A 25,862-nucleotide genomic window follows, 5' to 3' on the forward strand; every position below is an offset into this window, starting at 1 on the left:
TTAAAATATAGGTAACAGAGGGGTGGCCAGTTAGCTCAGTTGGTTAGAGCGTGGTGCTAATAACACCAAAGTTGCCGGTTCGATCCCCTCATGGGCCACTGTGAGCTGTGCCCTCCTTAAATAAATAAACAAATAAATACATAAATAAATAAATAAAATATAGCTAACATACAATATTATATTAGTTTCAGGTGTACACCATAGTTATTCAACATTTATATACTTAAAGAAGTGATCATCATAAGTCCAGCAACCACTTGTTTTTTTTTTTTTTTCGGATAAATACCTAGAAGTGGGATTACTAGGTCTTCGTCTCTTAGTATAGCCTTTGTTTTAAAGGTTTTACCCCAGCTTTTCTTGTTCATTTGTTTCCATTTTCCTGAAATATCTTTACCCCACCCCTTTACTTTCAGTCTCTGTGTGTATTTCTAACTGAAGAGAGTCTCTTGTAAGCAGCATATGCATGGGTTTTGTTTTCTTATCCATTCAGCCACCCTATGTCTTTTGATAGGAACATTTAATCCATTTACATTGAAAGTAACTGTTGAGGGGCCAGCCGGTGGCTCAGGTGGTTGGAGCTCCGTGCTCCTAACTCCGAAGGCTGCTGGTTTGATTCCCACATGGGCCACTGGGCTCTCAACCAAAAGATTGCCAGTTCAATTCCTCTAGTCCCACAAGGGATGGTGGGCTCCGCCCCCTGCAACTAAGATTGAACACAGCCCCTTGAGCTGAGCTGCCCCCGGCTCAGTTGGAGCATGGACTTTCAACCACAAGGTCACTGGTTGAACTCCTGCAAGGGATGGTGGGCTGCGCCCCCTGCAACTAGCAACAGCAAATAGACCTGGATCTGAGCTGCACCCTCCACAACTAAGACTGAAAGGACAACAACTTGACTTGGAAAAAAGTCCTGGAAGTACACACTGTTCCCCAATAAAAGTCCTGTTCCCCTTGGGCACTGGACTTATCAGGGGGATCACGTCATAGACTGTGTAGATGCCAATAAAATCTTAAAAAAAAACAAAAACTGTTGATAGATATTATTCATATTTTTTCATATTTTATTTTATTATTCATATTTTTAAATCTTTGGGTTTTTTCTTATTAGAAAAGTTCCTCTAAGATTCTTTGTAATACTTGTTTGGTGTTGATGAACTCTAGCTTTTTCTTGTCTTGGAAGCTCTTTATCTGTCCTTTGATTCCAAATTTAGGATAGTTTTGCTGGGTAATATTAGTTGAAGGTCCTTACCTTTAATCACTTTGAATATTTCATTAGTCCCTTCTGGCCTGCAGAGTTTCTGCTGAGAAATCAGATGACAGACTTATGGAGCTCCCTTGTAGGTACTGCTTTTTGCTTGTTATTTTTAAGATTCTTTCTTGTCTTCAATTTTTTGCATTTTAATTATGATGTGTCTTAGTGTGGGCCTATTTGGGTTCATCTTGTTTGGAACTCTCTGCACTTCCAGACATGAATATTCATTTTCTCTTTTCTCCTTAAATCAATTTATCCCCAGATCTTACGTGTGTGTGTGTGTGTGTGTGTGTGTGTGTGTTTTAAACTCTTTATTCTCTTTGTGCTTCAAATTGGGTAGTTCCTATTTATCTATCTTCAAGTTCGTCAATTCTTTCTTCATCTGTGTCAAGTTTAAAGATGAGCCCAAAGGCATTCTTCTCTTTGTTTCTGTGTTTTTCAATTTCTAGCATTTCTATTTTATTTGTTCTTATGGATTCTGTCTCTCTGTGAGGTGATAAAGTATGTCATCCACCTTTTCGATTAGACTCTTTAACATATTAATTATAGCCATTTTGAATTTCTTATTTGACAATACCGACATCTGAATCATCTCTGTCTGGTTTTGTTGAATGCTTTGTCTCTTGATAAGGAGTTGATTCTTCTTGCTTTTTATGTCCTATAATTTTTAACTGAATACTGGTTATCATGAGTAGGACAGTCAAAACTGTGGCCAAATACGGGTATGTCGCTTCTTTTGCTAGATCCTTAATGTGCAGGCTTGAGTCAAACTGGTCATGAGTTGATCTTGTCTAGGTTTTATTGTTGTTATGGTACCATCAGGGCACCACCAGCTTCAAATCCCTCTGGTACTACATTGTGCTTAAGTTTAAGAATGGGTTGCCAAAGGACATTTTCTTAGTTCCTGTTCCACCATTAGCTTTCGACCTTTTCTATTCACAGTTTTGCTCCCTCCTCCAGCAGTAGACTGCTGTTGCTTCATATGCAGTGCTTGATAACTTGCTGTAGGGCAGAGGGTTCTCTGTTGTCCTGATCCAGCCTTAGCTTTAGGCAAGCCCTGTGTCCCTGAGCCTTGGTGATTGGGCTTTCTCAGTGGTTCCACCACTCACCTTCCTCAGCATAAGATATCTTTAATGCCCTGTGGCCAGAATGGCTTCCTGTTCGTCCCTCAGAAATAGAAGGTTTTTCTCTTTCCTCGCCCCCAGTCATAATGGGTCTTCATTTGAGAACAACAGGTTTGCTATCCTCCTCCAGTAACTTATGTTGGTTGTCCCACAGAAAAGGAGGGTCAGACAGGGTTTTGTGTTTTTCTCACAGAGGCAGCTGCTCTCCTCTTCCAGGCTTGTGCCACTAAGGAAGGTTTTTCCCAGCCCCCTGCCTCATGCTCAATTATTCTCTTAGGCACCCAGTGAGTTCATAGAGAAAAACCTATGAGTGGGTGCCCACTCCCCTTCTATTAACAGCACCAAGGGTTCTAGATTTTCCTGTTATCCCACACTCAGCTTTTAGTAATTTGTTAAAACTTTTCACTGAATTTTTCTTACCTGCTTATAAGGAGCTTGACAGCTATTTCTTATTTGTTCTGTCAAAGGTGAGCCAATGCTTCCATCCTGTCTCTTCTTGAGGTGGTCTGTCTTTCATTACATTTCAGGCTACTTGGCTGAACCGTAACTTAGGTTCTCTGGTCAGTTTAAGAAAGGTTATGATTTTGAAGATCATACAGATATTTTTTCTTGTTGTAAAGGTGGGTATAACACTCTTTCCAGTCTTCTCCATCCTAAACAAAATTGAAATTCTCTAATATTTGTTGATGTTGTTGTTGAACTTCACATACTGCCCCTAAAATTTATGTAGAAATACAAAAAAAAAAATCAAGAATTGTCAAAACATTTTTGAAGACAACAAAGTGACTAAAGAAGACAGTGAATTGTTGTTGCAAAGACAGACGAGTAAACTAACGGAACAGAACAGAAAGCCCAGAAATAGACCCATAGAAACACAGACATTTAATCTACAAAAAAGGTGTAACACAGAGTAGTGGAGGGAAAAAACAATCCCCATGGTACTGGGACAGTTACATATTCATAAGAAAGCAAGGAAAAAAGAAACTTAAAGCTTACCTCACCTAATAACAAAAAACAATTCCAGATGGATCACAGAACTAAATGTAAAAGGCAAAACAATTCTATAACTTCTAGAAGTTAATATAAGATAATACGTTCATGACTTTGATGCACTAAATAAAAATCAATAATCATAAAAGAAAATATAAATTTGAATACACTAAAATTAAGATTCTTTGTTTATTAAAAGGCACTATTAAGACAGTGAAAGACAAGTCATAGAGTGGGAAAGATATCTGCAACAAAACTGAAAAGGATTCATATCAAGAATGTGACAATATATATATTCTTCAACAACACAATAGAAAAATGGGCAAGAGATTTGACTGGGCACTACACAAAAGAGTGTATCTAATTAGCCAATAAATGTATGCAAAGGTGCTCAAATTCATTTGTAATCAGGAAATGCAAGTTAACACTACAATGAGATAGCACTAAACAATTACCAGTTATTCCACTGCCAGAAATAACTCCACAGAAATGTAAGCACAAGAACACCAAGAAAATATGTACAAGAATTTTCAGAGCAGCATTATTTGTAATAGTAAAACACTATTAGTAAAACACTGGAATCAATCCAAAATATCCACCTACAGTGGAATGGATAAGCTGTGTATTCAAACAATGGAATATTCTACAGCAAATATGAACAAATCACAGCTACATGCAACAATAGACATGGATCTCAGAAACATAATATAGAACAAAAGCAGTCACTATGGAGTAAAATACTGTATAAGTCCATTTAATATAAATTTCAAAAAAATGGACACAACTATGTTTCAGGGCACAGGCGTAGGTGTCAAAACATCAGTATGTGGGTAACTTTGTAAGGGAAGAACAGGGTAGTGATTGTGAAGGAAAACACAGGGGCTTCTGTGATGCAGACCGTGTTCTACTTCTTAACCTGGCTGGTAGTTACATAGGTGTTCACTTTGTAGATAACTGACCTGTATATTCATGTCTTCTGTGCTTTACTCTATATGCAGTATACTTCGTAATAACTTCCCTCATATCCCCCTCAAAATATCTTCTGGTCAATTGGTAAATTTATTTTTCAAGAGAGGTGCTTCAAATATATTCTTCAGTTCTAACTTTGTAGGATTCTAGTAAGGTATTTGTGTTTTTGTGGAGTGTGGTTGGGGGATTCTTCCCCTGTTTGGAACTGAGAGAGACAGAATTCAGATAAAGGTAAAAAAATATATAAGCTTTATTGCTGGTACATAGCGGGATTAGAGGATATGTGACCACAGTGGGTTACCAAATACCCTACCCCTAAATTAGATGGATTTCCTTATCCAAGTCTGAGGCAGAGATGTACAAATTCAGGTTTTCCCATAGCGTGCCTCGGAAAGCTCAGGATTTGGCTGAAACCAAAGAAATGTGGACAGGAAAAAACTTACCCATAAGATGAGTCACTCCTCCTTTCCTGGAATGGGTGAGTTGGGGAGTTTGCCTTTCCCTTCTGGATAGTGAAATGGAAATTCTCTACACTTTATGGAAATGTGAAGAATGAAGAATAAATATTACTCCTAACAAGAGGCAAACTATCTGTGCTTGATAGTCTATCTTTGAAGTCAGCTCTCTGAAGCTTAGCAAAGGCCGCCATGGGCAAAATTTTAGAATAAGCTTTATTCTGCTCTTAGAGCGAATCTCCCATCCTCCACTTGTGAACCTGCATAGATACTCCAACCACCATTTTTTTCAGTGGCTTTCCTCCTGGAAATAACTGCAGAGACTAGTAGATGAGAAGGAGAAGGGAGCAGGCGATTATATATGTGAATCTTCTCTAAGTCATGTATTTACGTAAAGACTATCTTTCCCATTTTTCCACCCGGGTATCTTAAATTATGATACACAACTTTAAGAGCCTCTGAGCTTATTTAAATCATTGTTTTTCCAGGTAAAGTTAAGCGTGGTTCAAGTACTTGCTTTTTGGTATTTAGAAGTGCTTAACGATTTATCTATATTGGTCTCCCCCAAAAGACAATAAAAACTCAAATAAATATCTACAAGTTAAAGTCATTACTTCCTTCTCAGAGTGATGATGAATGATGATTACATGTCCACAAATACTATTATTCATGGATAATTTGCTCCAGAGCATTCAGTTCACACACAGCAGCATACGTTTTTTAAATTAAACTTCTGTTTTTATTTCAAAATAACTGTAGATTCTCATGTAGTTGTAAAAAATAATACAGGGAGATTCTGTTATGCCCAATTTCCTCCAATGGTAATAACATCTTGCAAACGTATAGTACAATATCACAATCGAGATATTGACGTTGATAAGTCATGATACCGAACATTTCCATCATCACAAAGATCACTTGTGCTGCTCTTTTATAGACATACACAATTCCCACTCTCCACAACCCCACTCCTTAACCCCTGAAAACCACTCATTTGTCCATTTCTATAATTTTGTCATTTCAAGAATGTTATACAAATGGAACCATATGGTGCTTAACCTTTTGGGATTAGCTTTTTCATTCTAATCCCAATTCTCTGGAATTTATTCAGGATGTAGCATGTATCCAAAGTTTATTCTTTTTTATTGCTGAGTAGTATTCCATGGTATAGATATACCACCGTTTGTTTCACCATTCACTCACTGAAAAACTCTGGGTTGTGTTGGCTATTACAAATAAAGCTGCTATAAACAACCACGTGAACACAAGTATGTGAACACATGTTTATAATGACATGTAACTCTTTACCTGATTTTCTGGATCCTTAACTACAGAGGAAAGGACGTCAAGGCATTTGCCAAAGGTCACAGACCACTTCCTTATAATCAAGTATTGACTGATGACTCTTACCAGTACTTGCAGCTTTACAACTATCTTGCTTCTTGACCTTGTGCCGGAAGCTCTTGACTTTATAAGCCTCAACTAGACAAGATACATGTTTTTCAAAGCATGTTCTTTGAAAATTGAACTCCATGAAATGGTCTTAAAAGGGGGTGGGGTGGTCAAATGAGTTCAAGGAAATACTGAATACTATATTTGTTTTGAAATAAACAACTGCCCTTTGGTGTATAAAAGGAGGGATTCAGTATCCAATTGCCAAAGTTTAAATCCCCCAGCTCCATCCCTTACTGAAATAGGAACCCTCAGCAAGACATTTAACTTTCCCATACCTCAGTTTCTTCATCTGTAAAATGGAGATAATAATAGTACTCCACTTATACAAAAGGAAGATTAACTATAAGGACACATGAAAACACATGATAAACGTTGGCCTTTATTATTACTATTATTGCCATCATAATGAGAATCATCAAAATCTTTATGATCTTGTTAAAAATACATATGTCCATGTCCCACCCCTGGTGATTCAGATTGATGAAGTCGAGGATAGAGTCTGGTCCAGATGAAGAAATAGAGGTTTAATCTACATTAAGAATGTGTCCAAGATAGTATTCGAGGCAGGATTCAAACCCAGACCAAACTGCCTGATGGTGGGGTGTCACACTTACGTCCTTACACAAATTTAGTAAATACTTTAAATGACTATCTCTGCAGTCCTGAGAAATGAGCGCAGTTCTCTCCTGAATTGAAGGTTATACCAATTCACGATTCCTCAAGGGGTAGTTCAATAAAATAAAATGTAGTTCTGTTCAGTTGGTACACGTCAGTTTTCAAAAAATTCCTAAATGTAGCAGTTAGCATTGATATGTAAAAATTTTACTGCTTAGCAAATCAAACCTTAAAATGAGACATTATTTCCTTAGAATACAAGAAAATAACCATGATTGCTGTTGTTTCTGTAGGTTTTACCACCACACCGTTGATTTCCAAAGATCTTCGCACTGTCAAGCAGCAGGTAAGTTTCCAGGACACTCGGGGAATCACTGCAGAGGTGGTGGCAATCTTCGTACCACTTCTGCAGCGATCTGCAGGTAAGCTTTGGCCTGGAACAGAACAGATAAGTTTGTTCTCTACTTCTCACCAGTACACACCAAATGGCTCATGCACTGTTTGCCTTAATTGTGCACTAAGTTTAATAATAAAAAGGCTGAGTGAGATGAGGAAATTTAGGAGTGAGGAGATACCGCTGTGCACATTGCATGTGGGGCAAGAAAGAAAGAATTTTAAATTATTTTGAGGATAACCATAGGGGAGGTGACTTTCTGAAAAAAATATTTAGTACCAGCAGTTAATGTTTTTCAAACTCTTAATTCCTATGTCAGCAAACTAGGAATCTAGTCTAGCTGAAGAAAATTACACCTTCCTCTTTGACAAATTAATGTTCTGAGTTAGATACAGCCAAAACTTCTTTGGCATAACAGCTGTTAGTCACTTTAAAAGGACTATTTATTACCACCCCATGGTTTGTCTTTGGAAAGCGTGTTCTTGATTCTCTCTGACAATGACGTCTAATGCCAGCATGAGGCATCTGCAGGCTCCTTCACCTGGTGAGTTCTGGGGACCATGCAAGAATTCCTGGGATCAGCTGTCACACTGCATCTCTGGAACCCCCGGTGTAGCAGAACACTAGAGTGGCTCCCAAGGCACCGAGTGGGCCACCAACTAACCCAATGCCCATAGTCCACTCAAAACAATGGTCACAACATTTGCATTTTAAGAGTTTTAAACAATTGCAATGCAAATATGACTTACTTCTTCTATTTCATCTGTAAAAGTACTGTCAAAAACCATAAGACCTTCTAAAACTATTCATTTATACATTTTTATACTTAAGAGTTGAGTATATATGCTACTACTAATAGTAATAGCTAAAACTTACTTAAGTACTTAATATTTGCCAAGTATTATTTCATTTATCATCACAGATACTCTAAGAAGTAAATTTTGTCATTATCCCCATTTTATAGACAAGGAAACCAAGACTCAGGAAGGTGAAGAGTCTTGTCAAAAGCTTCACAGCTAGTATGAGATGAGCTGACCAACTGCTTGATTCTGCACAGTAAAAGAACTGTTTGAGGTCTATGACTTGATGAAATGCTTTAAGTGTGTCTCACAGGCCTTCATTTAAAATAACTATGCTTGAACCCTGACATCTGAATTATGCTTTATTTTACTCAGATATTATTTGAGTCCCTATTTGAAAAGAATAGCTCTCAAAACATGAATAAGGACTAGATTTTTTTTACTGAGTACCTACTAGACCAAGCACTTCACATAATCCCACTTATGCAAAATAAACATCATCAGTTCAATTGGGATGAAGAACTGGGAGTTGTTTGCCCAAGGTCACAGTCAGCTGGGAAACACTCAAACCGGGGTCCACCTGACTCTGAAGCACAGCTCCTTCTACTACATCACATATGAAACGGTAAATCCAAGATACAGGTCACTATAATCATAATGCTTTGTCTAAAAACAGTTTCAGTCCTTTCCCATAGTTAACAGAAATAATAGTTTCTGTTTTAAAGTAGAAATAACATAAACTTTACTAAGAAATATTTATCGTAAATCTAATGTGCTGATTTTCACACATGCATCTTTATAAATACCTTTTTAATCTCCTAGTAGCTTTACTAAGTATTTAAGCCTAACATTTTCTGACAAAAATTTAAAGTACACTAAGGCAAGCTGTGAGAAGCTATCATCATACAATCTTAGTTCTTATGTTAGAGACATAACTATCAGCCCACATCAAATGCCGAAAGATTCCAGGATAATCAAATTTCCTGCATTTAAACTTTGCTTTTTAAGGGACTGTCTCCAAGCTGAAGCTTCCCATATACGAGCAGCACACTCAAAATAATGATCAGATTGGCATTTGCTGAGAAACCACGAAAAGTGCTTAGTTTAACAGTTTCTATTTCTACAAAACTGTTCAGATGAATTTTTTCAGCCAATGCAGTATCATTTCAACAAATACTTTTTGGTTCATATTGTGTGTAAAGCATTGTTTTGGGAAATCTGTGGGATGTACTGGTAAAGATTTGGGGCCTTTAAGTCAGGCAAGCATGATTTAAAATCTTAGCTCCATTACTTACTAGTTCTGAGGCTTTGGGTAAGTTACTTAAACCTTCTAGGCACAGTTTTCAAATTTGTAAAATAGTTATAATGATACTATCTACTTCGAAGTGTTTGGGGAAGTATTAAGTAAGAATAAAGTATATGAAGTGCTGGCACAGAAGAAGCAAATAATAAATATTAGTGCTGGCTATTATTGCTATTATGTCCTTAAATAATTTCCAGTCTTATAGAAAGGCTCATATTAACATGTCCTTTTGGGCACTTTTCCCGACTCAGGCATAAGTAAATTAAATCCTACCCTTTGTTTAATCCATACCTAGCAAAAAGCAAACAGATATACATCATATGTAAAAAATATGTTTTAGATTTCTCAAAATAGTAATACTCTCTTTCTCATCAACTCAACTCAACCAATACACACTAACCCTCCCCTCCTATTCAAGATCCTTTATTGGGCCATCTAGAGACAAGACACCAGCTGGGTCCCATTTGCTGCTCTGTCATTAACAAGTTAAAAGGAAATGGATAGCAACCAAAGTGCAAGAACTTTTATAAAGAGGTTTGTTCCTTTATTTCATTTTTAAAGATTTGAAGTTCTAAATTATCACATACAGTCATTTCATATTAAGACTGTGAGGTAATAATTTAGAAATTATAAAATAATAAAGTCTCCACTTACATTTGAAAGTCTTTACCAGGAATATCTTGTAGCACACCTCACCAAATCAAATCTAGCTTAAACCACAAAGGGTTAAGTTGTTCACATTCCCATAAATGTCACCCAACAACAGTAAAATAATAGGTTTAATGTTTATGCTAATGTAAATGAGATTTTAAAAATATATGACTAAAAAAATAAACCTCCACAAACACTGTTATTTAGAGTTTTAAATCATATTATCTTTACATGGTTGCTGTATGTTCTAATTATATTACATTCCTCTTACTTCCTTAAAATGTTCCTTACTTTTATAAAATCTCAAAGAAAAAAAGTAACAAAGGACAGGTGAAAATATTAAGAAATTTAAACTTATAATTAAAATAAACTACAAAGTAATTAATCTTATTCATCATAATCACCATAGACTGTCTTTAAATGGTCTGTTCTCAGGAAGTATTTAAAAGTGTGTAGTTTAAAAAACCCCTCAGTTTTCATACAACTTTTCATTCACTGAGTAAACTGCATCTATGGCAGTTGGAATTACTAGACTTCAATTACGAAAGAAATTAAGGGTTATGGTTTTGTTTATCTGAAAGTTATCTAAGTAAAGAATGAAAAGGAAATTTAACATGTGTTACCTAAAAGATGGAGAAAAGAAAAACAATGATAAGTGCAACATTGTATTTACTCAGAGATCATATTCCCAGCAACTCAATCACCTGTATCATATCTGCTGACCCTTAAGAAAAGGAAGTTGTTGTGGGTCCCTGAAAGGGATAACTCAAAGTAAATCTACTTTATTTATCCAAGACTCCTAACTGTCAATTTACTCTTACTTTATGCACAACTCTAACAAAGCTTGGCTCTTTTATTTTCGAGGTCACACAAGATTAGAGGAAGCGAACTTAGAATGAAAGGGTTAGTAGTTATGGATGAACAAAATAAAAGCACTTTATATGGAACTACAAAAGACCCTGAATAGCTAAAGCAATCATGAAAAAGAAGAACAAAGTTGGAGGTATTACGCTTCCTGATTTAAACTATACTACAAAGCTATAGCAATCAGTATGGTACTGGTACAAAAACAGATAGACGGATCAATAGAACAGAACAGAGAGCCCAGAAATAAACCCACACTTACACAGTCAATAAATCTATGACAAAGGAGGCAAGAATATACGATGAGGAAAAGACAGCTGCTTCAATTAATGGTGATGGGAAAAATGGACAGATATGTGCAACAACAAAAAAAACAAAAGAAAAAAAGAAACTAGACTATTTTCTTACACCATATACAAAAAGAAGCTCAAAATGGATTAAAGACTTTAATGTTAAGACCTAAAACTATAAAACTCCTAGAAAAAAACACATGCGGTAAACTCTTTGACTAAGGCCTTAGCAATGTTTTTTTCGATTTTGGATATGTCCCCCCAAACAAGAGCAATAAAAGCAGGAAAAAAAGGGGATGGGGGGACTACATCAAGCTAAAAAGCTTTTGCACAGCAAAGGAAACCATTAACAAAATGATAAGGAAACCTACCAAATTGAAGATATTTATAAATGATATATCAAATGAGGGGTTAATATCCAAAATATATAAAGAACTCATATAACTCAATGTCAAAAAAACTAAACAATCCAATTTTAAAATGGGCAAAGACTTGAATAGACATTTCTCTAAAGAAGACATACAGATGGTTAATAGACAAATGAAAAGATGTTCAACTAATGATCACTATTGATCAGAGAAAGGCAAATCAAAACCACATTGAGATATCACATCACATCTGTCAGAATGGCTATTATCAAGACAACAAATAACAAGTGTTGACACAGATGTGGAGAAAGAGGTACCCTTGTGCACTGTTGGAAGGACTATATATTGGTGCAGCCACTACAAAAAACAGTATGGAGGTTCCTCAAAAAATTAAAAACAGAACTACCATACAAACCAGCAATTCCTCTTCTGGGCATTTACTTGAAGAGATAAAAACATTAATTCAAAAAGATTACACACACACAAACACACACACACACACTGGGGTGCCAAAAAGATGTACACAAGTGGACACTTTAGTCAACATTGCTCAAGCAGTAGTTTGCCGTAATCAGAAGTGTCCGGACATTGATGGTAACAACCTCGTGTAATTGCAGAAGTCAAACATGACTTGTATTCATCTTTTGTTATTGGTATATATTGAGTATTACAATTTTAATAGTTTTCCTTTCTTAAAATGTGTATACATTTTTTTTTGGTAATACACACATACACACACTCTGTGTGTGTGTGTGTGTGTGTGTGTGTGTGTGTGTGTGTGTGTGTGTATATATATATATATATATATATATATATATATATATATATATATATATACACACCTTTATGTTCATTGCAGTTCTTGGTTATTTACAATAGCCAAGATATAGAAGTAACCTAGGTATCCAGTGACAGATAAGTGGATAAAGAAGATGTGATATATGTGTGTGTACACACACACACAAATGGAATATTACTCAGCCATAAAAAGAATGAAATTTCGCCATTTGTGACAACATGAATGGACCTAGAGGGTATTACGCTAAGCGAACTAAGTCAGACAGAGAAAGACAAGTACGATATGATCTCACTTATATGTGGAATCTGAAGGTCAAAACAAATAAGCAAGTGAAACAAAACAGAAACAGACTCATAGATACAGAAAACAAATTGATGGTTGCCAGAGAGGAAGCGGGGTGAGGGAATGGATAAAAATGGTGAAGGGGATTAAGAGGTTCAAATTTCCAGTTATAAAATAAGTCACAGGATGGAATGCATAGAATAGAAAATATAATCAATAATATTATAATAACTTTGTAATAAATTGTCATGGTGATCACGTCATATGGGAGATTTTATATATATATATATATATGTATATATATATATATATATACACACACACACACACACACACACACACATGTGTATATTTACATACATACATATATATATATAATCGTGCCAAAAAACTATACACATTTTAAGAAAGGAAAAACTGTATTAAAATTATAATACTCAATATATAGTCATGTTTGACTCCTGCAATTCCAAGTGGTGTTCAACGTGTTTACCATAGTGTCCAGACACTTCTGAGTACGGCAAACCACTGCTTAAGCAACATTCACCAAAGTGTCCACTTGTATACATTGTTTTGGCACCTCGAGTATATATATAGCACTCCCAGTATATATATAGCATATATTTATATATATCACTATTCTATAGATATAGATAGATATATCACTATGCTACAGATTTCAAACTAATATATTATTGTATCAACTATAATTTTTAAAAGAACAAAAACAAAATAATAGTAAAATAGTGTTATACTCATTAGCTAAGAAAAGCTAAGCGAAAAACTATTAAAATTAATTGGGACTGTTCAGCAAAGTCGCACAAAAACTCTATCAAAACTGATGTACCAGATGATGGTTCAGTTTCTAACTTAAATAGCAAGTGCTACTTAGGAAAGAAGAGATACATATGATTGATTTTATTTCTATTTTTTAAAAAGAGTAAAATATTTTATGCTTAAAAATCATAAAGCTCAAAAAATCTTGAAAACCTATCAACTGTGTCCCCAATAAAACACTATCAGTTTTTCCACTTCACCTCCCCAATCATAATTATTAAAATAAAGCTAATGAAAATCCCATCTCTAATGGTTTACAGTTTCCCTACATCCAACTCAATGTTTCCTTGTATTAGGTTTCTTTCTCTCAACACTCAGTTGAACTTCATATACTTCAAATATAATAACCTTGGGCATTTAGATAGTAACAGCCAGCAAGATAAGAACTCTACAAACTTTCATTGTTCATGTTCTTTATCAGAAAATTGGTTAGGTAAGGCTTGTGGTCCAGATGATGAAACAGACAAATGCTGTGCTCCCCTCCTCTCACAAATCTATCAAAATTACAACTAACCTACAGAACGACCATCATTGAGAATCACCTGTGCTCTAGCTAAACAGAAGTCCTGTAACTAAGAATATACAGAAGAAGCCATGTGGAGACTGGTAGAAAGGGTGGAGACACTGAACAGGCTGGTCTCACTCCCATGTGTGTCAGCTGAAAATCAGTAGGGATATCTTAGCTTCAGGGGTCACCACCAAGACAGGTCCCACTGCCACACCAGGCTCCTCTGCCCAAGGTTTCAGTGCCTAGAAGAGAAGTCCCCACGACTTCTGGCTGTGAAAACCAGCAGAGATTGCACCTGAGTGAACTGGAGGGCAACTAGAGTCCCAGCTCCTCTTAAAGGGTCCGTGCACAAACTTACTGATGGAATCACTCACTCTGAGCTCCAGAGCAAGGACAGCACCTCAAAAGGCACCAGGGAAGAAACTGAATTGTCTGGCTTCAAGGAGAGGGCTGGGGTGGAGAGGAGCAGCTTCTTCCTAGACAGAAGTGCTTGCTGGCAGAAGTCATTGTTCCTTTGGAAAGCCCTCCTATTGCCATATCTGAGTCTCCATCAACCTAGCTAACACGGTTCCTGTGCTCTACTGATTCTCTAATTCCCCACCCCACACAAGTTGTGGGCCCTCTCAAGCCACTTCCAGTGGCTTTTACATACAAATGGCCTGTGTTGGCTCATGCTTGGACTATCCCAAAATCCCTCAAAGGTGGAAAAATCCCAAACAAGCAGCATCTAACCTCAGTATGCCCCATGGTACCTCTTGCTGAGCAGTCCCAAGCACAGCACTAGTGGCAGCCAGCCTTGGTTCGCAGCTTAGCCTCTCCCAGGTACCTCTAAATCCAGTACAAGTGGCCACCATCTGCAGATCACCTAGTAGTTCACACCAAGTGGCCCCGGGCAGGGCACAGGCACTGGTGACCTTGGTCTGCAACAGAGTCCCTTCCAAGAGGCCCCAAAACCAACATACTCTGTGGCCAGCTTTAGATCACAACAGAGTACCACCCAAACATCTCTATAAATGACACATTTCAAGGGCAGACTGGGCAAGTCTGAGACCCACTAAAGCATCCTGCTCTATAGGGACAGTTCCTGCACTACAGCTCCTCCAGTGTAGTCATGCTAGCCCTCACAACCAATCAGCCTGAAGGTCAATCCCTCCCACTGATAACCAAGGCTGAACAAGGAGAGTAGGGCACACACAACCCACACCAGAGACACACCTAGAGCACCCAGCTCAGGTGACTAGACTGTACCACTGGGCCCCACAACACACCTACTACATAAGGCCACTCTACTAAGACCAGGAAATACAGCAGCTCTACCTAACAAATAGAAACAAACACAGGGAGGCAGCCAAAATGGGCAGACAAAGAAACATCTACCAAATGAAAGAACAACAAAGCTCCATTAAAAGAAATAAACAAAATGAAAAGAAATAAAGAAATAAAGAAAAGAAATAAACAAAATGAAAAGAAATAAACAAGCAATTTACCAGATGCAGAGTTCAAAACACTGGTTATAAGGAAGCTCAATGATCTCAAGGAGAACTTCAACAAAGAGATAGAAAACATAAAAATGGAGATAGAAACATAAAAAAGAACCAGTAAGAAACAATACAATAACTGAAATGAAGAATAAATTAGAGGGAATCAACAGTACATTAGGTAAAATAAAGGATCAAATCAGCAATTTGGAAGACAAAGTAGCAGAAAACACCCAATCAGCATAGTAAAAAGAAAAAAGAAGACATAAAAATGAAGAGAGTTTAAGAGACCTCTGGGGCAACATCAAGCAAGCGTACCAACATTCGCATTATAGGGGTACAAGAAGGACAAGAGCGAGAGCAAGGAATTGGAAACTATTTGAAGAAATAATGACAGAAAACTTTCCTAACTCAGTAAAGGAAATAGACATACAAGCCCAGAAAGTGCAGATTCCCAAACAAGATGAACCCAAAGAGGCCCACACCAAAACACATCACAATTAAAATGCCAATAGTTAAAGACAAAGAAAGAATCTTAAAAGCAGCAAGAAAAAAGCAGTTACCTACAAGAGAACTCCCATAAGACTGTCATCTGATTTCTCAACAGAAACTTTGCAGGCAAGAGGGACTGGCACAAAATATTCAAAGTGATGAAAAGTAAGGACCTACAACCAAGATTACCCAGGAAAGCTATCATTTAGAATCGAAGGACAAATAGCTTCCAGACAAGAAAAAACTAAAGGAGTTCATCATCACCAAACCAGTACTACAAGGAATCTTAGAGGACTTCTTTAAGATGAGAAAAAAAAAGATCAAAAATATGAAAAATAAAGTGTCAATACCTACATATGTATCAACAATTACTTTTAATGTAAATGAATTAAATACTCCAATCGAAAGACATAAGGTGACTGAACGCATAAGAAAACAAGTCCCTTACATATGCTGCCTACAAAAGACTCACTTCAGATGAAAGACACACTCAGACTGAAAGTAAAGAGATGGAAAGTAAAGAGATATTTCATGAAAATTGAAAAACAAAACTGAAGTAGCAATACTTATACCACACAAAACAGATTTTTAAACTAAGGTTATAACAAGAGACAAAGAAGGACCTAGTAATCCCATTTCTGGGTATTTATATCTGAAGAAACCCAAAATGTTACTTCATGGGGACATGTGCATCCTTATGTTCACTGCAGCATTATCTACAAAGATATAAAGGCAACCTGGGTTTCCATTAATGGATGAATGGATAAAAAAGAGGTGGTACATATATACAATGGAATATTACTCAGCCATAAAAAAGAATGAAATCTTGACATCTGCGACAACATGGATGGACCTAGAGGGTATTATGCTGAGTGGACTAAGCCAGTCAGAGAAAGACAAATGTCATATGATTTCACTTATATGTAGAATCTAAAAACCAAATAAATTAACAACAACAAAAAAACCCAGAAACAAACTCATAGATACAGAGAACATTTTGATGGCTGCCAGATGAGAGAGGTTTTGGGGGGATGAATGAAAAAGTTGAAGGGATTAAGAAGTACAAATTGGTCAGGGGGATGTAAAGTAGAGCACAAGGAATATAGTCATTAATATTGTAATAACTATGTATGGTGTCAGATGAGTACTAGATTTATTAAGGTGATCTCTTTGTAAGTTATATAAATGTGTAATCACTGTGTTGTACACCTGAAACTAATATGCCATTGTATGTGAACTGTAATTTTAAAAAAATATTTAAAAAATCATATTAAAACACAGCAAGAAATCATGCAAAATAGAATTTTAGAAAGGAATCTAACACTGGTGGAATAGGAATTCATCCATTGACCTTCACAGATACAGGGTACATATCCATTTCTCTCTTTAAAATAATTTATGAAGCAAATATTTTTTAATTTGATAGTTAAAGTCTGTAGCTAATTTCACTTAGCCATTATTGAAGATAGGAGGACTTTTAATGTCCATCCTTAATGCTGACATCTTACCTTAATGCTGACTGCCTGTCTCATTCATTTAGGGGAAAAGCAGAGAATTCTCAATTGAATGACAAGGAACACGTAGTTCAAAATTCAGTCATTATTGCAATAAGTAAAAAAAGTATCTCCAGCATCAGTAATTGCCTTGAAAACAAACCCGAAGGCCTATGAATTCATAGTGAGTGCCAAAAAAAGAAAAAGAACTGGTTAGGTAATGATTCTTTGTCGGTGTACTCGTTCAGTTGATAATTCAGAACCAGCACTGGTATGCCTACCATGTAAAATATTCATTTAAAGATGCTTTGGGTAAGTTAACAAATCTTTGTTTAATATATGCATTGCAAACAGTTAAACTTGATCTTCTCAACTTTCTGTATATCAAAAAGTGTATATCCTGGACGTCATCAAAATGGCGGCGTGCAGTGAGCCTCTGGAAATCTCCCTTGGAATTTACAACAAATTAAACAACTTTAATTCCATAAAGGGCTCCCTGCACAGCAGACAGACAACACGAAGAGGCTCACTACTTAATTCACCTAAAGGTGGGCAAATTGTGCGAGAAGGGAAGGAGGGAGTGAAGAAGTGCAGAGATGGGGCAGCGCAGGCGCAGGATGCAGACCTAGATCAGTGTTTGGAGCTCGCTGCATCCTGGAACTACCACAGCTGTGGGAGAGGGAAGAACTCGGACTGCTAGGGCTCCGTTTATGGCCCACAGGGCTGAACGGAAAGAATATAACACGACTGAACCCAATGCTCACAGCAGAGACCTTGGAGCAAAGACAGAGGGAAGAAGGCTGAAAACGGTGGTTTAAGACCTCACTGCCACAGAGAACAGAAGCCTCAGGCAGTGAGCCTAGCCGCCCTTCCCTACCCTCCCAGAGCTCTCCCCGCCTCCACCTGCCCAGTGCTAGAAGGAGAACAGTAGCAGTCTCAGATCAAAAGAAGAGAATATTTGCAGTTCTGAGAACTGTGGTCCGCAAACACAGATTCACAGCCCAACTAGTTCCGGCAAAGGGGAGGGAGCTGTGGAATCAGGACTGGCTGTGGTGGTGGTGGTGGTGGTCGCGGCCATTGCTCTGGGCCACCTCTCACAACCCACCCTTGTCCCCACCTATCTGGGTGGATCCCTGCAGGAGTAAACTGAACTGCTGAAACACACGAGCTCTGAATCTGGTGCAGGAAGAGCTTTGAAACTTCAAAAGCTCTCTGCATCCCCACACGGATGCGGCGCCCTATGACCCAGGAGAACTGTCCACAGAGAAACCCGCCTTCCAGAGAATCCCCCCATTGTGTGAGAAGCTGGAATAATGCAGAGAAAACATAACACTACAGTGTGAGAGAGAAAAAAAAGGCTGCAGTCGACGAGAAAATAAAATATTCCACCAACAAGTACTGGAAAACAAAAGAAAGACGTCTTCCTATCTACCTGTTGCAGAAGCCACTTCTGTAGGTAGATGTCTAGGTAGAGAATAATAAATCAGTAATTGCCATGAATAACCAAGGCAACAAGACAGCTCAGAAAGAAAGTGAAAAGTCTCCAGAAAAGGAAGTTAAAGATATGGAAATATGTGACTTAAATGACAGAGAATTCAAGATTGCAGTTCTGAAAAAACTCAACGAGATGAAAGAAAACACAGAAAGGCAGTTTAATGAACTCAGAAACACAATCAAAGAACAACATAAACATTTTACCAAAGAGATTGAAATTTTAAAAAAGAACCAAAGAGAATTTCTGGAAATTGAGAACTCAGTAGAATTTCTCAATGAAATAGCCGAAATAGCCATCTTAGGTGGTAGAGTTGACCAGATGGAGGAAAGAATCAGTGACATTGAAGATAGAAACCTGGAAATGACACGGATGAAAGAAGAAAGAGACATGAGACTTAAAACAAATGAAAGAACTCTACAAGAACTTTCTGACTCCATGAGAAAGAGCAATATAAGAATAAAGGGCATACCAGAAGGAGAAGAAACAGAGAAGGGGACAGAGAGTATATTCAAACAAACAGTTGATGAGAACTTCCCAAACTTGTGGAAAGAACTGGATCCTCAAATCCAAAAAGGAAATACAATACCTAATTACCTCAACCCCAACAGGCCTTCTCCAAGGCACATTGTATTGAAGGTGTGAAAAATCAACACAAAGAAAGAATCCTCAAGGCAGCCAGGGAAAAGAAAACAGTAACTTACAAAGGAAAGCCCATCAGATTATCATCAGATTTTTCAGTAGAAATTCTATAAGCCAGGAGGGAGTGGAACCAAATATTCACACTATTGAAAGAGAGAAATTATGAGCCAAGGATAATATATCCAGCGAAGATAGCCTTTAGATATGAAGGAGGTACATACAGACATACAGAAGCTGAGGGAATTTTATAATACAAGACCTGCACTACAAGAAATACTAAAGGAGGCTATTGGACCACCATCAACAGGGACAATTTGTGGCAACCAAAACATAAAAAGGGGGAGAGTAAAGGCCTGAATCAGAATATGGGAATGGAGAAAGTAAGCGTGCTGAAGAAAATGGAATACTCTAAATATCAAACTTTCTTTTACATAATCTTAAGGGTAACCACTCAAAAAAAAATCCAGAACTGAAATATGTACTGTAATAAAAGAAGAAACAGAGGGAAACTTCGTAGAATACCACCACACAGAAATAATAGACAACAACAAAAAGGCAAAGAAACAATGGAGACACAGCCTTACCAGAAAACTAAAGATAGAATGACAGGAAATCCTCACTATCAATAATCACCGTAAGTGTAAATGGACTGAACTCACCAATAAAAAGGCACAGAATAGCAAATTGGATCAAAAACCTAAACCCAACCATATGCTGTCTCCAAGAGACACATCTCAGCTACAAGGACAAACATAGACTCAAAGTGAAAGGGTAGAAATTGACACTCCAAGCAAATGGTATCCAGAGAAAATCAGGTGTAACCATACTGGTATCACATGAAACAGACTTCAGGGTGAGAAAGGTAACGAGAGACAAAGATGGACATTTTATAATGGTAAAGGGGACTATACAACAAGAAGACATAACAGTCATCAATATTTATGCCCCCAATCAGGGAGCACAAAAATATACTAACAGAACTAAAGGGAGAAATTGACCAAAACACAATTATACTAGGGGACCTAAATGCATCATTGACAGCTATGGATACATCATCCAAAAAGAAAATAAATAACGAAATACCAGCCCTAAATGACACATTAGATGAAATGGACATAATTAACGTTTATAGAGCACTTCATCCTAAAATATCAGACTATACAGTTTTTTCTAGTATACATGGAACATTCTCAAGAATAGATGATATATTGGGACATAAAACTAGCCTCAGCAAATTTAAGAAGATTGAAATCACACCAAGCATATTCTCTGATCACAAGGTTTTGAAATTGGATATGAACTGCAAAAAGAAAGCAGGAAAACCCAAAAATACCTGGAGATTAAACAACATACTTTTAAAGAATGACCAGGTCAAAAAAGAAATTAGAAGAGAGATCAAAAGATACATAGAAACAAATGACAATGAAAATACATCCTAGCAAAATTTTTGGGATGCAGTGAGAGCAGTTTAAGAGGGAAATTTATATCATTACAGGCCTATCTCAAGAAACAAGAAAAATCCCAAGTAAATAACCTCACGTTACACCTTAAAGAACTAGAAAAAGAATGAAACTCAAGTCAGCAGAAGAAAGGAAATAATAAAAATCAGAGCAGAACTAAATGAAATAGAGAACAAAAAGACAATAGGAAAACTTAACGTGACAAAGAGCTGTTCTTTGAAAAGATTAACAAAATTGACAAATCCTGGCTAGACTAAGATAAAAAGAGAGAAGACACTAATTAACAAAATCAGAAATGAAAAAGGGAAGATATAACGGATGCCACAGAAATACAAAAGATCATCCAAGAATACTATGAAGGACTGTATGCCACCAAATTCAATAACCTAGAAGAAATGGATGAGTTCTTAGAAACATATAGCCTTCCTACACTGAACCATAAAGAACTGGAAAAGCTAAACAGACCGATCACTAGTAACAAAATTGAATCAGTCATCCAAAACCTTCCCAAAAGCAAAAGTCTGGGATCAGATATCTTCACTAGTGAATTCTACCAAACCTTCAAAGAGGATCTAATAATACCAATCCTGCTCAAACTCTTCCATAAAATTGAAGAAGAGACAGCACTGCCTAACTCATTTTATGAGGCCAACATTACCCTGATACCAAAACCTGGTAAGGACAACACAAAAAAATTAAACTACAGACCAATATCTCTGATGAATATAGATGCAAAAATCCTAAACAAAATTGTAGCAAATCGAAGGCAATAATGCATTAAAAAATTATTCATCACGACCAAGTGGGGTTCATCCCAGGGGCACAAGGATGGTTACACATCCACAAATCCATCAATGTGATACATCACATAAACAAAATAAAGGACAAAAATCATATGATTATATCAATTGATACAGAAAAAGCATTTGATAAGATACAGCATTCACTTATGATTAAAACACTTAATAAGATAGGTATAGAAGGAAAATACATGACAAGCCCTCAGCTAATCTCATAATTAACAGTGAAAAACTGAAGCCCTTTGCTCTATGTTCAGGAACACGACAGGGCTGTCCCCTATTGCCTCTGCTTTTCAACATACTGTTGGAAATCCTCGACAGTGCAATCAGGCAAGAGAAAGAAATAAAAGGCATCCAAATTGGGAATAAAGAAGTTAATTTGTCACTCTTTGCAGATGACATGATGCTATACACAGAAAACCCTAAGACTCCACCAAAAAGCTATTAGAAACAATCAACGAATATAGTAAAGTTGCCGGCTACAAAATCAACGTACACAAGTACGTTGCATTCCTATATACTAACAATGAAATCTCAGAAAAAGAAATACAAAAAACAATTCCTTTTGCAATTGTAGCAAAAAGAATAAAATACCTAGGAATAAACTTAACTAAGGATGTGAAAGACCTACATGCTGAAAACTATAAGACATTTTTAAAAGAAACTGAAGAAGAGACAAAAGAAATGGAAAGACATTCCGTGCTCATGGATTGGAAAAACCAACGTAGTTAAGATGGCATATTACCCCAAGCAATATACAGATTTAATACAATCCCAATCAAAATCCCAATGGCATTTTTTTAAAGAAATAGAACAAAAAATCATCAGACTTGTTTGGAACCACAAAAGACCCCAAATAGCCAAAGCAATCTTAAGAAAAAAGAACAACGCTGGAGGTATCACACTCCCTGACTTTTACTTGTACTACAGGGCTACAATAATCAAAACAGCATGGTATTGGCAGAAAAACAGAAACATAGACCAATGGAATTGAATTGAGAACCCAAAAATAAAACCACATAAATATGGACAGACAATTTTTGGCAATGAAGCAAAAACATACAATGGAGAAAAGACAGCCTCTTCAATAAATGGTGCTGGGAGAATTGGAAAGCCACATGCAAAAGAATGAAACTGGACTGCTATCTGTCACCATGTACCAAAATTAATTCAAAATGAATCAAAGACTTAAGCATAATACCTGAAACAATAAACTGAATAGAAGAAAACACAGGTACTAAACTCATGGACCTTGGGTTCAAGGAGCATTTTATGAATTTGGCTCCAAAGGCAAGGGAAATAAAAGCTAAAATAAATGAATGGGACTGTATCAAACTTAAAAGCGTCTGCACAGCAAAAGAAACCATCGACAAAACAAAGAGGCAACCAACTGAATGGGAGAAGATTTTTGCAAACAGTGCCTCCGATAAGAGGCTAATATCCAAAATATACAAGGAGCTCATGCAACTCAACAAGAAAACAAACAACCCAATTGAAAAATGGGCAGACGACCTGAAGAGACATTTCTCCAAAGAGGACATACAAATGTCAAATAGACATGAAAAAATGCTCAATATCACTAATCATTAGAGAAATGCAAATAAAAACCACAATGAGATGTCACCTCACCCCAGTCAGAATGACTATCACAAACAAGACAAATAGTATTAAGTGTTGGAGAGGCTGTGGAGAAAAAGGAACCCTCATACACTGTTGGTGGTAATGCACACTGGTGTAGCCAGTATGGAAGGCAGTGTGGAGGTTCCTCAAAAAATTACGAATAGAATTATCATATGACCCAGCAATCCCTCTCCTGGGTATCTACCCCCAAAATCTGAAAACTTATACATAAAGACACGCGTGCTCCAATGTTCATTGCAGCTTTATTTACAGTGTCCAAGAAATGGAAACAACCAAAATGTCCTTCGATAGATGAATGGATAAAAAAGTTGTGGTATATATACACCATGGAATACTATTCGGCGGTAAGAAAAGATGCTATAGGAACATTTGTGACAACATGGATGGATCTTGAGATTATAATGCTAAGTGAAATAAGTCAGACTGAAAAAGCAGAAAACCCTATGATTTCACTGATATGTGGTATATAAACCAAAAACTACAAAAGAACAAGACAAACAAATGAGAAAAAACTCATAGACACAGACAATAGTTTAGTGGTTACCAGAGGGGGAGGGGGATGAGAGATGAGGGTAAGGGGGATCAAATATATGGTGATGGAAGGAGAACTGACTCTGGGTGGTGAACTCACAATGGGATTTATAGATGATGTAATACAGAATTGTACACCTGAAATCCATGTAATTTTACTAACAATTGTCACCCCAATAAAGTTTAATTAAACTTTAATTTTAAAAAAGTATATATCCTGTAAAAGAAATTAAAATACATTATTTAAAAATATAACTTACCTCATCACTTTCAGGCTGTGAAAACACAATCGGCTGGCCTGTATCTGAAGCTTCCCTTATATTAAGATGTAAGGGAATGTCTCCTAAAAGAGCCCACCAGATATTCATTAGCACTACAAACATTTATATCAGCATTTGGAATTTCACTATTTGAACTTCAGAAAGAAACAAAATCTAAACTAAACTGATTCAAATCAACTTGAGTTATGACTATTATAAAATTGCTAAATCTCTCAGAAAGGAATTTCAAATGAAAATTAGGGGCACAATATGCCACACAGTGATTGCATATATATACATATGGAAGCTATCTGGCAGCCAATCAGGGATAAGGCCTCTGATTTATATTTTGCTGGAGATCTTCCAGCAAGAAATAGCTTGCATTTGTAAATTATTTTTACCTCCAGTACCTAATATAGACACATCCTACCACATAATTAGAGGAAATTAAAGAGGAAAAGAGGGAGGCAAAGTAGTTAACAAAAAGTACAATAAAATAATCTTCCTGATGTCGGCAGATGAGTAAGCAAAGAGAACTCTTAAAAAGTAGGCCAGACTTGTTATCTCAACTAGCTGCCACTTTATCAGATCAAATTATTTTTATTTTATTGTGTATTAATCTATATAGCATTATATATAACTTGTGAGCTTGATGAGATCTCAGGAAGTATCTAATAAGAACCTCCAGTATACTCACTATACTCGCTCTGGAGGATATGTTTTTCCTGATGACATATTACTATTAGGTAAAAGAACTTAGGTAGAAATGCTCTGATTCATCATCCAATTGACTCTCTCCACCACACCATTACAAATGAAGACTTTCAAAAGGCTGGGATTTAAATGCAGTAAATGGAATCCTAAGTAGAAGAGTTGACTTGTTATGGTCCTCAGCATTCTTAGAACCACTCCAAATCCATGCAAAGGTTATTGAAATGTGTGTTTGTGTGTGTGTTATATAAATAAGTCATTCAGCATGATGGCAGGCAATGTAAATAATGCAGACAATGTATATATATATCACAAAATTAAAAACCTACTACAATTTGTATTATGAAGTGCATGGAGGAACAGATATTTCATGCTCCTCTTGCCAGCAAATTTTGAAATCTTAACCAACTTCTTAAGTCTTTCCTAAATGTTCAATAGCCAAATGACAAAATACATGAATATTTCAGTAACCATTTAAAGATTAGCTTTTCAGTGAATTTGATATCTATATTGTACAGATCAACTTAAGACTGCAGGAAGCTGTCACAGGGGCAGGCAGGAGAATACATGTTATAAAAAATACTTAGAAAACCATAAAGTTTTTTCTTTTGATTTATGAACTGCCATTATAGTAAAGAATCCTAAATGCTTTCATTTCTACGGCAGTAATGAAAGGAAAAAAAAATAAGTAAAACCTTCTCCTTTATATCGCCACCTTTCGGCATCATTTCTGCCCTCCAGAGACTCACAATCCTACCTACAGGCACAGAAAAGAGACCAAGAAAGGAAAGCCTTATTAGAAAACAGGTGGCACAGTGAGAGTGGTAACGGGGTACCAGTTTTATACTGAGAAGGATAATAATAAAGGTGTGGAAAATGGGTAAGGTGCAGCATGGCCTTGAAAAGTAT

At 36.7% G+C, this 25,862-nt stretch overlaps 1 protein-coding gene across 6 annotated transcripts in view; it reads right to left on the reverse strand.

Annotated features, from left to right (window-relative positions):
- Positions 1-281: 281 nt before the first annotated feature.
- Positions 282-25,862, reverse strand: part of NUBPL (NUBP iron-sulfur cluster assembly factor, mitochondrial) — a 268,056-nt gene continuing 242,475 nt past the window's right edge. For all 6 annotated transcript variants that reach the window (XM_081050177.1, XM_081050175.1, XM_081050178.1 and 3 more), the window contains 2 exons: positions 24,243-24,325; positions 282-7,291 (listed from right to left, as the gene is read on the reverse strand). In XM_081050177.1, coding sequence (XP_080906303.1) covers positions 7,229-7,291; positions 24,243-24,325 — 146 coding nt within the window. In that variant the 3' untranslated portion in view covers positions 282-7,228. The remainder of the gene's footprint in view (positions 7,292-24,242; positions 24,326-25,862) is intronic.

This window comes from Rhinolophus hipposideros (assembly GCF_964194185.1).
Source record: "Rhinolophus hipposideros genome assembly, chromosome: 5".
Lineage (NCBI taxonomy): Eukaryota > Metazoa > Chordata > Mammalia > Chiroptera > Rhinolophidae > Rhinolophus > Rhinolophus hipposideros.